The 17,315-nt window shown below is 45.2% G+C and overlaps 2 protein-coding genes across 3 annotated transcripts; one reads left to right on the forward strand and one right to left on the reverse strand.

Moving 5' to 3' along the window:
• Positions 1-539: 539 nt before the first annotated feature.
• On the reverse strand, positions 540-5,709 carry rnf228 (ring finger protein 228). Its single transcript, XM_076734742.1, has 2 exons — positions 5,585-5,709; positions 540-4,163 (listed from the first exon to the last, which is right to left on the reverse strand). The coding sequence occupies exon 2, from the start codon at positions 3,563-3,565 to the stop codon at positions 2,795-2,797; it is 771 nt and encodes a 256-aa protein (XP_076590857.1). The 5' UTR covers positions 3,566-4,163; positions 5,585-5,709; the 3' UTR covers positions 540-2,794.
• Positions 5,480-16,850, forward strand: sgpp2 (sphingosine-1-phosphate phosphatase 2). Of its 2 annotated transcripts, none has more exons than XM_076734740.1 (5): positions 5,480-5,791; positions 6,814-6,975; positions 13,052-13,231; positions 15,417-15,506; positions 16,098-16,850. In XM_076734740.1, exons 1-5 carry the CDS (start codon positions 5,564-5,566, stop codon positions 16,641-16,643), a joined length of 1,206 nt encoding a protein of 401 aa, XP_076590855.1. In that variant the 5' UTR covers positions 5,480-5,563; the 3' UTR covers positions 16,644-16,850. The 2 variants fall into 2 exon arrangements, with proteins under 2 accessions (XP_076590855.1, XP_076590856.1); XM_076734741.1 differs by having other exon boundaries at positions 16,179-16,850.
• Positions 16,851-17,315: the final 465 nt, after the last annotated feature.

The raw sequence follows: 17,315 nt of genomic DNA on the forward strand, positions 1-17,315 counted from the left end.
CTGTCTGTTTATGAGGGGAAGGTCTTGTTGCTGAATGGCTTAGTTTATATCAACTAAAAGGGAGCCTTGTACGAACAGGTCAACACGTGTGAGAAATCTCAGTCTGTGATATTACCGGCACATCAGCATCCAGGCCACATTGAAAAAAAAAATGTATTTACTTTAATCAAGTTTCAGCCACCAGAAGTTTACACAACTAGACCTACATGAGAAATGAAAGTTGACACAGAGGGTTAGGTCTTCACTTATTTGGTAGCATGTAGCATCCCTTGTCGTCCAGTAGGGGGCGTATTTGATGCACAGCAGGAAGAGCAATCTTCAGATGGATTTGGAGTCGGTCTAACACTGAAATTTGAATGGAGAAAATTGTTTCTTTTCGATTTATGGAGACGATTATGGTTTTTTCTTTATGGTTTTTTGTGTATGTGTGGTGGGGGGTCAAATTTCCATATGTAGTCCATAAGTCATTATGTAGCTAAGACTGAGCATGAGAAAATACAGCTCGTGTAACACTGCACTAAGACAAAGACTGGATGCAATGGTTATTCATGTTTCCTTTATTACTGAAATGTGTTTACGTATGTAAAACAGAACATAAGGAACATTTCTCTGTGCAAATACGTTTGGTACTCCAACAACAACCACAGATTCTCATAAAAACCACCATTTTCTAGGTCCTCTGAAATAAATACAAGATGCTTACATTAGTCAAAGGTAGACCCCGTTACTTGCGTCAAATAAGAGGGTGAAAGTGCATCATCTGACAGTTGGGAAAAGGCTGAGCGGGATGACCGAAGCAAGCATGGGAATCAGGTAGGGGCGGCTGAAGAATCCTGTTGGACTGTTTTTTGCTTTTCCCCCATGCAGTGAGGTAGGGACACCATGAGTGTGCGAGGTCAATAAGTGCTTAGATTGAACCACTTTGGTGTCCGAATCATCTCCGAATTCTTTAATAAATGCTGACGGGAAGGTCGGGGAGACAGAACATAACACAGGAGTGCAATACACATGCTTCATGGACCATCACACATTTGTCAATATGAGGGTCTCACACTGCACCACAAATAAGGTACCACTTTTTGCCATATTCAAGAATTATAAATAAATAATTGTATAGATTGTAGCAACAATTACATACACAGAATTTACCAACAGTTCACAGTAATATTCATTAGAAGAAGTTAGCTTTCTTGATTGCACTGTGTTGTCTGAAGCTGATATCACTGAAGAGTCAATTCAGTGTTTCTGTTTTGATAAAGACCCGCAATGTATTTCTGAGGGAAAAACTCTTTAAAAAAACCCCAATTATGTCAAGTTTTAGATTAGGAAAATCACATATTTGCATTGTATTAGTGCAGGCACTGAAATAACACTAACTTGCTCGGCCCATGCTGGACTGTTTTTTTTTCTTTCTTAGGTATATGCCTCTTTCTAATCTCAGCACTGCTCATGGGCTCTTAAAGTTTCCAGAGGTAATTATGACTCGTGACAATCTCAGAGGAACCAGAGTGACACCAAATATATCCTCTTATAAGATGTTCACCATGTCTGGCCCGGCCAAGAAACAGACACTTAAGATTCTCACATGTGACTTTGAAGGAAGAAGAGGAGTGAATTTGAACATAGAAGCAGCTGAGCGCGGACTTTAGCCTGGATTATACCTGTTTAACACATAGTCACTGTTATCTGTTTGACCTCTCTTCAAAGCCAGATCCAATGACCCACATTTTTCACAAATGTGAAAAGCTGCCGACGTGGGAGGCAGCTCCATGTTGGAAACCCTGTTTTCAACTTCCAATGTGTGAATGATGTGACAGAAAGAGGAAATCCCTGCCGACACCCCAGCTGATCGCTGCATGTGGCAGGAGGCTTGTGCATGATTTTGATCGTGATAACAGTGAAGTTTTGCTTCATTCAGCAACAAGGTGAGGCACAGGAGTCAGGAGACACTTGTTTAGAAAAAAAAAAATATCTAACTAACGTCCTTGACCTTTCAGAAGCCTAACATGCACTGAAGTAGCCAAACGAGGGTCAAAATCACAAGCAACCTCTTGAAATTCCTTTGAAAAACCTGGAAAAGGTGCACTTTTCATTGTGGCAAAGGAAACAGTGCTACCCTGGAGGATCAGTTAAAGCACAAGGAAGGGAAGGAAGGTCTTTGAAAGGCTGATCACACCAATCCAGTCACCACTTCTCTGTGGACTATTTACAATTTGGACTCCCTTGTAACAGAAGGACATTTCAGAGGCTTCTCACTTAAACATACAGGCTCTAAAAACCTAAATCCATCACCTGAAAACTCAGAAGTGAACATTGCCAAATATCTGTACAATACAATAGTGCTTTGTTGAGATATAAGAGTGAATCATCATGGACAGTTATCATACAGTGAGTGGCATAGTGGGATATGCATATTATTCATCAGGATAAGGTGGGGAGGGTATCAAACCCTGGAAATAAGCACTTCACATTCAGTCATCAAACCCACCGCAGTCTAGACCAACACCAGGGGTCTAAGTCTTGGGCAAGTTCACTCATCAAGATGCCCAGTCAACTGGGCCTACTGTAAATTCAAGTGCATAATGTAAGGAAAGATTATCAAGGATCATGTCGGCCTATTGCTCCAAACAACATGAAGGCCTTTGGGTGCTTGCTGTACTGATAAAAGGCCATTTTGGACGAGATTGATTCCTACAAAAAGTAAAGGGAGCAGGAGAATCAGTTGCCAGCATTATGTACATAATCACACACCCACAGTCCAGCATCTCCATCAATAGTCAGAGCCAGCAGCCTGTCAGGCGTTTCTCCGGGAGTTACTGGTGGCGGATGAGCGGCCTGTCTCATGATCCGGTCTGTATTTGAGCCAGCAGATGAGCCACGTGACGACCACCGAGAACATGGCCAGGATGCTGGCTACCGACAAGCAAATGGGTCCCGCCGGCGAGGGAGGAATGCTGTGACTGTGCACAAAGATCAGGCCCATGAACAGCAACACCAGCATGGACAGAAAGGAGAAGATCACGCAGACGCAGCCGGTGGTCAGCGCCACTCTCTTGCAGCTCTGACAGCTGTCGTAGCGCACCGAGTCCTGGGAGAGGGTCGTGGCTGTGGACACGGTGGTGGACGGGGTCGCCTGGCTGGCGCTGGACGTCCCCGACGCCTCCTCCCGGCGGAGGGCGACGAGAGCTGGGTGCAGCGGCGGAGGGTACGGCGGCAAAGCGTCCTGAGGCAGGGGATCCGAGTCGATGTAGAGCGGAAAATCCTCCGTCACCTTGGTGTTGTTGGGCAGGTTTTGTATCCGATAATCCGGCACCGGAGTCCGGTGGCGACAGACGGGGCAGCTGATGCGCCATGGCCGCTCCTCCCGGAGGTGAAGCGTGTTCAGACACTCCTCGCAAAACGTGTGCAAACACTCCAAGATCTTAGGAGCCCGGCGGTCAAGGTCGAAATAATTATAGCAGATTTTGCACTCGTACTCCTCGTAGGGAAACGCCGAGGAGGCCTCGCCGGGGGGTTCCGCTCCGTTTGATGCCAAATCTACCTCTGCCATGTCATCTTTCGCCATTCACATTCTCCGGTGAACACAAAGGGAGCTGGCGGACAGATGCTGATGACGGTGCACGTCTCTCCTCCTCTCCCCCTCCTCTCCTCCCCGTTCATTGAAACGCCATCATCCCCGCAGACAGTGTTGATGTGTTGTAATAATCCCCACAGCGTCCTTTATGAAGAGCTGGGCGTCTGCTGCTCCGTCTCAACCAGCGGGGTCCCGCTTAAATATTAAAAAGCTCTCATTTGGTGTCGGGCTGTGTGGGAATAGATGATGTAATGGTGGTGACTCCGATGCGAGGGCTCATCCATCCAGAGTCCGAGCATCCCACAAACCACAGAGAGAGAGAGGGAGGGAGGGAGGGAGAGAGAGATGTGCCGTCTAAAGCCCAGTAAAAGAGAGAGAGAGAGAGCGTGTGTGTGTGTGTGTGTGTGTGTGTGTGTGTGTGTGTGTGTGTGTGTGTGTGTGTGTGTGTGTGCTGCTGTTGTTGTTGTTGTTGTTGTTTTCAGGGCTCTGGTTGCAGCTATGACGGCCATGCTCCATCCCAATTACGTCGACCATGCCAGACCACAGGATGCGCTAATTTGGTCAACCGGGGGCGTCAATTCACTGTTTCCTGTAACAAAGAACATCTTAAGTCACACACTGTGCCAACAAAACTTCCAGTCAAACACAGGCCTGCGCTGTCTTACATTACAAGGAACTGAAGGGGACAGTGGCAGCTGACTGCACTATTGAATCCAGATAAATAAAGAAGATTGAATTAAAGGACGGGGCTCTTAAGTTCGGCACACAGGCTATATTCAATAAATCACGGTGGAATCATGGAAGCTCCAGGCATCCATGGGGCTGTAGAACATTACAGATATTCATCATGTGGTAGAACCTCTTATTTCTATACTGTAAACAACAATAAGCTACTTTTTATTGGTGCTTTTAGGCTGTCTAAAACTTTCTAAGAGTGTGGTTCTTTTCCCTAAAAGTCCTATCAGCTGCTTAATATATTGACACTGACATGACAAGTGAGATGTGGATTCAAAAAGAGGGATATTAAGTTGTGAACTGAGGGGTCACACACATGGTCACATAATACACTTGAAGTCCCACAGATCAGAAACCCAAGAAACCTGCTGAGCTTCCAAAGACTCTACTATGAAGGCCACTGACTGATGACCAGCATGCATTTGTTCAGGGATCATCCTCTCAATGTTTTGAAATTTCTTGAGCAAAGCTTCCTTACAGTGATGCTGGTGATGATAATAATAGAAAAATAAGAAATATACGTATAAATAACAAGCTAACAAAATGAAATATATACAAAATGGGACATAAAAAAAGTTAAATTTCCATGTTGGATTTCTTTCTTGCCCTCACACACACACATTGATAGAAATTGTCCCATTATGAACATGGATTTCAGCCCATCAGCGGGATCTTGGTCGCGAAACTGAATCGGATGACTTTGAGATGAACAAGAATGACTGAAAAATAACATTTGCACCCACAGTGTTGACCATTTACAGCAAAACGGTCTCCCAGAATGAATGACCTGTGCTGATAACAGCTGCACCCTCTTATGTGGCTCTGTACTGTTAGTTACCAATATTTCTATGTTGATCAATACCATTGAATCCCATTATCAGCCTGTTTTTTGGGCCACTGAGCTACCTACTTATTCTATAGTCCTACCTTTCACATTGCGTATAATTCTCAGCAGTGGAAAGATCCACAAACGCCTGCTATCATACATATGCAATAAATGTCACTGTAAATTCTTCGTGATACCCTCTGACCCACCCACCCAGAGTAAAGGTCGGACAAACGTATAACTTCTTTATACCGGGTACCGGGTTTCCCTCCTTTTGGCCCCGCCCTACTGTGCACACCTGTGGCGCGCAGCCGCACCTATACTGAGTTGTGCGCACTGCCTGGATACATATCTCCCACCATTGCCCCTCCTGCGCAAAAGAAGAAGAAGAAAAAAAAAAAACATCCGCCGTGCCTCTTTCAGGTAACATGCTGGAGCTCCTGGCTTACCTTCAGGACCCGGTGCTCGTGGCCCGGTTCCAGAGACGATGCGGACTCTTTCCCGTCGAAGCTGCGCATCACAGCGGAGGGACTACGCGAGCTTCGGAGCCAACGCCGGTTCACGCCGACAAACCACGTGAACAGCTGAGGGGGAGATGGGACCACCAGGATAAGAATTCAAACTATAAACACAAGGAGAATGGCTATGCTGATGGTGTAAGTCGTTCACTCCTGTTAATATTTGAGTGCATTGATCTTTTGGGACTATTTGGAATGGAAGAAATGCTCCGTGTTCTGGTATCAGAGCTCTGGTTGCATTATTTTAGAACTGTGCCACCCAAGTTTAACACACTAGGCTGACGAGGTGGAAGAATTTCTGAATACAAACTCTGACATTTATTTAGAGATGTTTGGATTAGCAAACCAAACTGGGACTGGCTTTTCTCGTTTGTCAGGGTGTCTGTGTCAGCCACCCTTCATCTGCACAATGACGAAGAGTGTGAGATGTTTACGTTCTTCTCTTTACTCCGTTTCTTCGACAAGCAATTTATTTAGGCTATTAACAAAGAGAAGGTGACTACAGTCAAGTTACTGTCTGGCTTAGGAATGTAGGATCCATTGATGATGTCAATGGAGCCGAAATAGTGCAATTTCAGCAAATATTCATGTAGAAACTCATTTTTCAGCCACTTTAGTCGTGAGGAGTACTACTAAAGTAGTGTAATGTCTCCTGTGACTCTTGTTCAGTCTAAGATAATAACCCTGATGATGTCATAGTGATGTCATCAAGGTTATCTTTGCTTGGGGTTAAATACTACAGATTTACAATAGAAAGCCTGTGTTTAAAAACTGGAAAAAGTGGGCATTTAGAAGGCAGAGGTGGGTCTAAAGGAAGATAACAACCAGTGGTATTGTGGACACCTGGAACCTGATGCACACAAGAGAAGCCTGTTTTTTTTATTTTGTCTCTCGTGATGCCCATAACTTTGTGGAAATGCCGTACAGTATTGTGATTTGTTCATGTGCTGCTTTAATCAGTTGAATATCCAGTAAATTCTGACCTGCTGCCTGGTGATAAATGATGAAATGTAATGTAAAGAGGCTGCAGTTAAAAAAAAGGTGACAGGTGTGTAGCCAGCATAGTGTCTGGCTGCAAGGTTGGCTGTTGGATCTTATCATATGATGTGGTACTGCAGGAGCTGTCGTATTGTGGGTTCATTGGTATTTACTATCTGCAGGGCTGCAGCACGCCTCAGTATGAGGTGAGGAACTGGCTGTTGCACTTCCTCTTCCTGTTCTCGGCAGGCCTGGGGCACGAGATCTTCTACATCACCTGTCTGCCCTGCGTACACTGGAGCGTGGACCCATTCCTGTGTCGACGCCTGGTCAACATGTGGGCTGTAAGTCACAGCTACAGACAAAATGTGTGTGTGTGTACGTGCCAGACCATCTCAGCAGACACAAACACAAGTCCTCAGTCAGATGTCCGTCCACAATGCCACCTCTTTTCTCTCTGCTCTTCATCTCCCTCTCTTCACTCCTCAATCTCCTTTCATCCTTCTCCCCCTCCAGTGACCTGTCTCTGACACCACCATGTCCATATATCCCCAGGCCAGGGGGCCACTGAGGCCAGCCTGACCAGGGCCCCTGACATGGTGGGAGGTCACACATAAGGACACATCAGTGGAAAGACTGCTAGGATCTCCCCTTTAGATGTTTATTCTGATAGTGTCCAGCACATTGTGACAAGAGACCCCCAATGCATGTCACATGTGATCCCAGATAGAGTGTATCTGACACTTGTAGAGACACGCAGGCAGACACAGACAGCCGTACCCCCTCGCCCCTGCACCGTGTGTGCGTTTGGCAGTGTGTTTTTGTGCCCTTTGTGTCCCTGCCCTGAGCGCTTGGTGGGTGCCCTGTGTCTGAACCCCTTGTTTGGCCCCCAGGGGAAAGAGATACCATTCTTCTGGCATCCTGGCTGCACTAGGCCCCTGTGTGAACTCCTTTCAAACACACATAAACACCAACACACACATGCTCGCACTCCCCACCTCGCCTGCTAAACACACTCATTGCCCTCCCTCTAGTAAGACATTACCAGCTTTAGTATGTGTTCTCCTCCCCCAGTCTACCAGCAGAGTGTTTTATTGGCCTCATCAGCGCTGTGAGCGCTCTCTCTCTCTCTGGACCGGCCATTTGGTCTGTCAGCCCTCGAGGCGCTTCACCCCGCACTTTAACTTCTAACAGCACCCTGCCATTGTGCTGGTGGAGTTATCCAGGGTTCACGGAGGGCTGCGCACTCTCGCTCCTCTGTCTCACACACAAAACTGGCAACTCACGCCAACGATTGAAGTGCACCCATGCAAATTAAGACTTGTATGCACGAGCAAACAAATTACAGGCCCATGCATGACACACACACACCCACATGCACACATGTGCCTTTGTGTCCTTCACTACTCTCCGTTGCCTTTACTTGCAGTGTGACTTTGGTTGACTTAGAAAACAATAACTGTCATTAACCATATGGTCATGAATTATATTGCCGTGTTGTATGGTATTATTGTAGCACAGTGTTATGCAAATTATACACCTACTGTGCTGCTTGGAATATCAAAACTCTCAAGCTGTACTTTAACATACTGTAATGACACGGAGGGCATGCGCTGATAACTGAAGAGAAAGAAGCTGCATGTGAAGTTTTCTCTAGTGATGACAGGTGATGGTCACATTCAATGACAAAACTCACTTTATTCCCAGAAGACAAAACTTTTTCAGCGACGGGGCCTTTGTTAGTGGTGGATTGGCCATCAGTGATGAAGACATCAGAAATGGTTCCATCTGTGAATAAAAAGACTTCTTATCGCTTAATTGAGAGAGTGTGACCCTGTCTTGTCTTCACTACAAGGAAACTGTGCTCACTGCTGTTTGTACTGGTATAATAGCTACATTGTGTGCTTAAAAATGACCTGAACAAAAGTTACAAGTTACAATAAAAGAAATGATTAACAAACCATGACCTAATTATTGTATTAGAGGAATGAGTCTAAAGGCAGATTGATGATTGATGAGCCAGTTATGAATACAATTTGGGCGTGAGGGCTGATCGGACCGAGTTGGACTGGGTCTGTTCCAATCTGGGTCCAGTTTGTGTTGACACAGCAGATAAAATGTGAGATGTAAAGGTTCTTATCTTAAGTCTTTAGATCCAGCCGCTGCCAGTCATTCTCATAAAGACTTTTTCAGGAACGTGTGTGAGGGAGGCGTATCTGTAAATAGACAAGAGAAGAAACAAAACGATGAGCAAAGGGGTTGGTGGTGTGAGAGCGCACCGGTCAACTGAATCAGAGGATCCTCGGCAACATCTGGGCTTTTTCCTCTCCTTTTTTGGCCTTTTCAGCACAAATTGCACGACATGCAGTATAAACAGTGCAAAGCGCTGGTTGCCGTCCTTGTTTATTTTGGTACAAGAGCATGCAAAAATTGGTGTTCTTGCAGGATTTGCAAGGTCATCTACAGTCAGAGCTCCGGGTGTTAGTGTCAGTATGTTATCGCGTGTATTTACTCAGTCATAAGCTTTTCCAGTAAAGCAATCTTGTAAAAAAAAAAAAAAACTCTGTGTATAAACAAGTTTATAAAAGAACACAAGAAGATTGTAAATCAATGAGTGGGCCATAAAGCATGAGCACCACTTTAAAACTGGGTTCTGCTGCTTTATTAGGACTACCTCAGGAAATTGCAGGAACCATGCTGTAGGGATTTGGCATATTGGCTCCACAGTCATAATATGAAGGAACTGTTACACACTTACAGAAAATCCATCTTTGTTCAAGACAGCAGGTAATAGCATGGCTCCTAAAATACCTATTCAACAAATCTCCCCCCATTATGTGCTGTTGATGAGTTTTATCGTCAGTTAAACCTCTAATGGCTTAACTGTTGAAGATTTTGTCATGTGAAATATTTCATTATCACACATGTGCACAGATCATGTTTATCCAACTAAGAATTTACCCTAAGAGTGCAGTAGGCGGCACGGTGGCACGGTGGCAACACTGTCGCCTCACAGCAAGAAGGTCCCAGGTTCGATTCTCGCTGCGGGCACCGGGGGTGTGTCCTCCACCATCGGTGCCTGCTGCTTGAGGAAAAAAGGCCTTTCTGTGTGGAGTTTGCATGTTCTCCCTGTGTTCTCCGTAAAAATATACCAGAAGATCACCACCTGACCAATGGTGACGAGAGAGATGGGTCCCCGGGCGCCGGTCTGGCTGCCCACCACTCCTGGTCTGCCGCGGAGGAGGGACGACCAGGATGGGTGAAAAGCGGAGGATAAATTTCACCTCGTGTGCAGTGTCTGCATGTACGTGTGTGACGAATAAAGGGGAATGTCTCCCCCCGATTCTTCTTCTTCAGTTTATCACCAATAATTCAGTTAGCATCACTGTATTTTCCAGGCCGTTATGCATCACAAAAATATGAACTTGTAATCAAATCAGCTTTTTATTAAGTTGCTGTTGAACAAAACAAACATCTTGTGTTTTCTCCATACAAACAGTGACCTGTTAGCTCCTCTTTTGTGTGTCTGCACACACACAGTCACACGCACAGACATTCCCTGTGATCCACATGTTGACAGATCAAAGTCCAGAGCTGCACCGGCCTCGATCAATACACTTATTCATGAGAAAACACACACTATGGCACAACTGTGTCAGTTTGTGTGTCTTGAGCTGTCTTTAAATATCCCCCTAATGTGATCAGACTGTCCCTGGGTCAGTGCTTTGATGTGACTCGCACAAAGATGCCAGTGACACGCTGTCTTTACTGGAGCCAGCTGAATATGATGTTTGTGTTGATGGGGAGTGCAGGGGGTGGGGCGAGGGTATCATATCATGCAAGCAGTTGGACTGGTAGGCATATTCATTGTGTGAGGGCAGAGTGGGGAACATAGTGGATGATGTGCACACAGTGTGGCTTGTATGAATAGACAGCCGCGATGAATGGATGGGGTCAGGCGTGCTAAATGGGTTTACCATTGTCTGTCCTCTGTTTATTGTCCACTTAATGGAACCAATTATTCTGTCTGGGTGCATGTATGTAGGTACAGTGCAGGTCCATGGAAATATTGGAATGATGAATGTGACATTCAGACACGAGCAGAGGACAGAGACATGGAAATGAAAGATTGAACTTTTGGAAAGACTTTATGGTTGAGATGTTTAAACTTGTTCTCTCTTATTTATTTATTCTCTTTGGGTTACTCTCTGTCTCTCAACCTACAATGATGTGTTTTTGTCCAGGCTGTATATGCATATTATAGTTCCAAGTTAGAGGGTGTGGAGCTGAATATTGGAGCCTGTTAGTTTACCTTAGCATAACCACTGAAGTTCTAACGGTATGCTGACCTGTACTTCTAAAGCTCAGTAATTAAGACAGATCTTGTTTGTTAAATCTGCACACAAACTAACAAAACGCCAATTTGTGGTTTTCCGGGGATGTGAGGTACTGTAGGTATGTCTTGGCCGAGCATTAGCATACCTCCCAGAGTCAGGATGCCTTGCCAGCGATGGAGATGCTGCACAAAAGTACTGTATGGATGGATAAACCGTTGTTCAAAAAGTAGTTAGGCACTGAACTCCCCCTAAAACCACACATTTCTATCAAGGCCATCATCAGGTGATTATGCTCAGTCTATGTAACATGTCATTCAAATGCATGCAAATCTAATGATGTTCCCATGAGGCTCCACTGTCCTGTGTGTTTAGTCCTAATTAGCAAATGTTAGGAAGTTAACACACTGGACTAAGATAGTTGAACATGTTGGAGACTTTGTACCTGCTAAAAATCAGCCTCACAGAGCTGCTAGCGTGGGCAGGCTCCCAGTCTTGCTACATTTCTGTTTGTGTATGGATTAAACAAACAAGCTATTAATGAGCTTTAGATAAGCTGTCAGACATGTTTTTGAACTTTGGAGAGAACCAGACTCACTACATCTCCTGCTCCCAGTCTGTCTGCTCAAACCAAGGCTAAATGCTCTGTAGGCTACTTAATGCACACACCTGAAAGTCACAACTATCTGCTGGTCTAACTGTCAACAGTTTGAGGAAGACCTTCTCCTTTTTCAACATAACAATGTCCACGTGCATAAAGTCAAGCTCAGAGACAACACCTCTGGGATGAACTGGAACACCGACTGCAAGACGGTTTTTGTTGCTCAACATCGTGTTGGACCTCACTGCTGCTCTTGTGGCTGCAGGGGAACAAATCCCTGCAGCCATCATGTAAGATTTTGTCTCATCTCTGCCTCCACCCTTCAGATAAACCCTTGGAAAGTTATAGCAGCCTGTTAAATCCCATGCTTTTGGAATGAGAGAGTGCAATGTTCTGGTGTCCACATATTTCTAACCATTTTGAGAGCTAATTTCTATCTATCTGTGTGCCAATCTGTGTCTACAAGTTGGTGCACTCACAGCAGGCCAGTAGATGTACTTTTATCTCATTTGCCATGGTAACAAGCATTTCCTGATTACAGTCTCAATGGAGATGGTAATAACAACCTCTCTATTCTCTGCCTTAAACACACACATTAGTGTCCTGCTCGCTCTCTGTGCACTGCCTCCCTGCTCCTCACTAAGACAGCCATTCATTAAATATACAAGGCTGAGCTTTAAATAAACCTGGAGCTGGAGCAGGCTGCCCCTCCGAGGGCCGCTGGGGATCTCATGAAAGAGAATAGGCAGCACATTTGGCAGGACACACACACACACACACACACACACACACACACACACACACACACACCTATGCACCGTACACACACCTTACACTGAGTGTGTCATTGTATCAAGAGCCCTCAGTCTGACCCCACCAGCTGAAGACGCTGTGTCAGCAGATGCTGCTGCCTTCAATTCTCAGTTTCTTACAATAGATTTTGTTACTGTATGACTGCAACATCTGCACTTCAGCCCAGGGTGGGTCTCCACTCTTTTCTTACTTCCTTTTTCTTTCTTTCTTTTTTTTTTTTTTTTGTTGAGCGGGAACGGTGATTACTTATTTATGAGAGAGTGTGGTTAGATAGAGAGCATAGCCTAATCAGGATTTTACTTCCTCGACTCATTACTTTATTATCATCTTCCACCATCTCTAATTTTTGCTTTGGTGGCCAGCACACTGCAGTACTCCCCTGTAGTCCTTTCTAGTATCTTATTGCAATGGTTTACTTATTGATTTATCTCTGTCAGGAATAGATGATATATCTGTACTGTGTGAAGCCAACGACATTCTTATAAGCACTACAAAACAAGACTATTTTATGCAAATTTTCCTTTATCAAATTCATGCAAATGTGTATGAAATCTGATGAAAATGTAGAATTTTGTATCAGTTCAGAATAGGTTTTCCCTAAAAATGACAGATTACATTGATAAAACATGTATTTGGTGGGACCCTGCATCTAAGAGACGTGTCCTCTCTCAGGTGGTGATGTACGTCGGTCAGGTGATGAAAGACATGCTGAAGCTGCCTCGCCCTCCCTCACCCCCTGTCGTCAAGCTGGAGACGCGTGTCGATGCCGAGTACGGACTGCCCTCCACCCACGCTATGGCTGCCACTGCCATCTCCTTCACGCTGTTACTAAGCGCTCCCTCCAGGATACAGGTGAGCATCACAGATAGCCGTGAGTAAATCCAATAAAGCAGCTCAAAGGTGCTCTCAGCAGTTGTGAGTCATCCAAGTCATCACTCAGGAGTCAGTGGATGGTGAAGAACAATCAAGGAGACCATTCACATTCAGTGTCAAAGACATGGTTGGTTGGTTGGTTGAAGTTCACCCATGATGGACAAATGGGTCATCCAATCACCTGGGTGTTGTTTCAGAGTGCCCGCCCTTTTCCAAACACTTTCCATGGATGACTTCCCAGATGGTTCAGCGTAACAAACCATCTGGCACATCAGGTTTTACTCTTACCAAAGGTGAAAAGAATATTTCTGAGCTTCCATTTTACATCAGTTATTATGTTTTCTCTTGCTTTCAATGCCTAAATGTATCATCTCCGCTGTGCCTGAAGAGGTCCTGTTAGTGATTATGGAAACAAAATACCATCATTGTCCTAATTTGCAAGTGGCTCCATCATTTCAAGTGTTAATTGAAAAAGATCTTTTAATTTTTTTTTCAAGCAACACTTGAAATGGTGAAGGTACTTGTAAATTGTCAGATATTTAGGAATGGCAATAACAATTACTGCACATCGTTTCTTGATTGGCAATTTACTGAAACTATAATTTTCAATGCTCACACTGTTCATTACAATGAAAAAGGGCATCGCTGAAGCAAATGACCTACTTACACCTCATTAGAGCAAGGAAGTGTAGGTTAAGTGGATGTTGAACTGTAATTGTGACCCTAGGTGTCTCATTAGAGGTGCTATTACACACTGCCATTGAACTTTATGGATTCCCTTTAAGATTAGCGAGGGACCAGTTAAATGAGTTGATCCGAATGAGCAGCTTCACTCAAATCAAAGCACTGAATGCATTACAATTTGAGGCACTGGGAGCCTGTGGATAGCAGCTTGCTCACTGGCAGCTGAGTAGGATGAAGGGAGTGGCTCCGCTGTCCATCACAGAGTCCTCACTGAGCTGTTGGACAATGGGCAGGGAGAGGCGGGGCCAGCAGTCACCATCAGTCACCATCAGCCACACCCGTCGAGCTGCTGTTTGGCCTTCTGATGGACTCGACTGAGTCAATGACTGTCAGTCCGCGTCTCCGCCGCCCTCCTCCTCCTCCTGACTCTTCCCCTCTTTATCTCTCTCACTCCACTGCCAAGTCAATAAAACACTCAGTGGCTCAATCATAGGCTGTCTTAATCAAGCACTGTGTTAATGAAGAACTGAGTGGATGCTTCCTTCACTTCATAGTTAACAGCTGCTACAGCTGTCAGCCTGATTTGTGGTCAGTTCAGCTATTTGCCTTCATTTTCATGCAGTGGCATTCTCAAGGTCAGAGAAATTATCTCAACAACCTCGAGACACCCCATGTACAGTAGAGCACTTACTACCGTGGCCCGACATTCCTCTAGGATTCCCCTGAAAGAAAAGAGCATGCATAGCTGTAGATGAGTAGCAGGCTGTTGCAGAGGCTCCTGAATAGCCACAGGGCCTCAGGGCAACTCGCCCGGTTCCCGGAGCAGGTCGGAGGTCACAACAGTCAATCACAGAGTGACCCCCTCCTGTCCCCTGCATCCTTTGTGGCCATTCAAAAAAAACCCCTCTCTTCATGAACTACCAGTGAATAGGCTTCCAGCTGCAAAAGACAGGAAAGGACACAGGAAAAAAGGCAGAGAGGAGGAGAGGAGGGGGGCACAGGAGGGGAGGGCAGAGGAGGTGAATGAATACACAAGGCCTCTCTTCTCACTGTTATTGAAATGGAGGGGGGAACAAAACCTGCCGCCATAGGTAAAGGAGGGCGGGCCGAGAGGATGGAGAGACAGTAGAGGAATAACGGAGCAGTGACTTAATGACGGGCAGTACGTCAACCCGGCAGAATGGATAAGTGGCAGAGAGAGGAGTTACACGTCGCCATTAAGAGGACTGACGAATGAATGATTTGATCACAAGCAAACATGAAAGTGGAGGAAGGTTAGAAAAGCACCAAATGACAGCTGCTGTTGTGTTTTCACTGAGGAATGTTAGGAATGTGAGGCGCATGTGACACACAACGTTCTGCTTTCACAGATTTCATCTTTTATCACCCTAATCAGGGAGCCGTGTTTTTGTCGTGCATTTGAAGTTTCTACATATCCGTGTGTGATGGTTGGTGAGCTAAGTGTGTGTTTGTGTCTCAGTTCCAGTTTGAGGTGGGTCTGCTGATCGCGGCGACGCTGTCGTCCTTGGTGTGTCTGAGCCGCCTCTACACTGGCATGCACTCAGTTTTGGTGAGCTAGACACACACACACACACACACACACACACACACACACACACACACACACACACACACATAACCTACAGCATAAAACATTCAAGCTCAATGCAGGATTCATAATTCATATCCGTGTCTGTTTTAACTGTCTGGCTGAGGCTTTGATCCAAGGTTTTTAATGCAGCAAGCACTTTCTGTTCCTTTCATTTGAAAATCTTGATTCCTTAATATGAAGTTATTAAATGAGTTATGTTTAAGTACTCATTTATCACAGCTATCAGGGAGGCCTCATTACCGCAACACAGCTTTATGAGTAGCTTTAGCTTAGCTTAGCTTAGCTTAGCCTAGCAGAAAGACTGGAAACAGGGGGAAACAGCTAGCCTGCCTCTGTCCTGCCAGCAACTCTAAAGATGTTAAGTTGTGGTTTTACGGGGGGTACTGCACCTGTACCAACACCACAACCTGACATTTCTTCTTCCTAAGGTTAAAGAGATATGAGCCAAGTAGTGAGCTTTATATTTAATTTAAAGAATGTAGCTGATATTTAACATGCATGCCTGAGAGCCTGTCTCCTGCTAAAATATGGTCATGGTTCTGCTTTCAGGATGTGATCTGTGGCGTTTTAATCTCAGGCTTCCTCATGTTCCTCACCTACCCATATTGGGAAACCTTTGACCATTTCCAGCTCACCAGCCGAATCTCCCCCGTGGTGGCGTTGGCACTGCCCTTCTTCCTCTGCTACACATACCCAGAGCTGGAGCATTACAGCACCACGCGGGGGGACACGACCACCATTCTAGGAGCAGGGGCCGGGAGCTCTGTGGGATACTGGGTGAATGAGCAACTGGGGCAGACTTTTGAACCCCAGGGGGTATTACCTGTCCCCCTACCCACACTGACGGCAGACACACTGGCACTAGGCGCTGCACGCTTATTTGTCGGAGCTGTAGCATTGGTGGGAACTCGGCAGGTAATGAAAACCTTGAGCCTGCAGGTGTTGTATTCATGGTACAAAGTGCCAAAACATGATGACAGTGCCAGGAGGAGGAGAGAGATTGAGGTGCCGTATAAGTTTGTCACATACACAGCTGTTGGACTTGTCAATTCTATAGTGGTCAATAGAGTCTTCATTCTAGTGGGGCTGCTATGACCTGTGAACATAAGACTGATGTAAAATGATCTGAACTGAACAAAATTGTACCTCATATTTATTTCAATGTGTATCAAATTAATTTTTTTTTTTGTTTTATACATGTTAACTTTCTTATACAAGGAGCTTCCGCTGGGAATGACTGACAACAATGTGCTTGTAATTGACCTGAAAGCAATAAAGCTCACCTCCCAATAAATTTAAGATTGAATTGACTGTCGTCTGAATTGCGTAGTCAAAGCAGTAGCACTGACTTATCGCTGTGTTGTGTAATTCAGAAGCTACACATGCAAAAATCTTCCCACAAGCAGGTTTCCCATTAGCCTCTTCCAATGGGAGAACCCCATGTTGAGCCAGACAAGCTCATACCGGTCAGAAAAATCCTATCAAAACCAGTTTAACTGAAACTTGGCAATGTCATTTCAATAGCACCTGTGGCGGGTTAGAACAGGCCATCTGCTCCACCATGTGGGCCTGGTTACTGTACCTTCAGGGCAGACTGAGCAGCACTGACAGAGTTAAACCTCCCTTCGCTACAGTAGAGTTTGAAGGAATGCCGGAGCACCTGTCAGACTGAATTTACTGGTCTGCTTTTTATGTGCACGGCTCAGATTCATATGGAAGGCTACTGGCTGCAACAATTTCAACTGTTTGAATTCAAAAAACGAATTG

This window comes from Chaetodon auriga, chromosome 7 (assembly GCF_051107435.1).
Source record: "Chaetodon auriga isolate fChaAug3 chromosome 7, fChaAug3.hap1, whole genome shotgun sequence".
Taxonomy (NCBI): Eukaryota; Metazoa; Chordata; class Actinopteri; order Chaetodontiformes; family Chaetodontidae; genus Chaetodon; species Chaetodon auriga.

Excerpts from the sequence above, each read along its gene's own strand:
- rnf228 (XM_076734742.1), bottom strand. The coding sequence starts at position 3,565 with ATGGCGAAAGATGACATGGCAGAGGTAGATTTGGCATCAAACGGAGCG.
- sgpp2 (XM_076734740.1), top strand. The coding sequence starts at position 5,564 with ATGCTGGAGCTCCTGGCTTACCTTCAGGACCCGGTGCTCGTGGCCCGG. Across the intron at positions 5,792-6,813 it reads AGAATGGCTATGCTGATGGT|GGCTGCAGCACGCCTCAGTA; the intron begins GTAAGTCGTTCA and ends TACTATCTGCAG. Across the intron at positions 6,976-13,051 it reads GCCTGGTCAACATGTGGGCT|GTGGTGATGTACGTCGGTCA; the intron begins GTAAGTCACAGC and ends GTCCTCTCTCAG.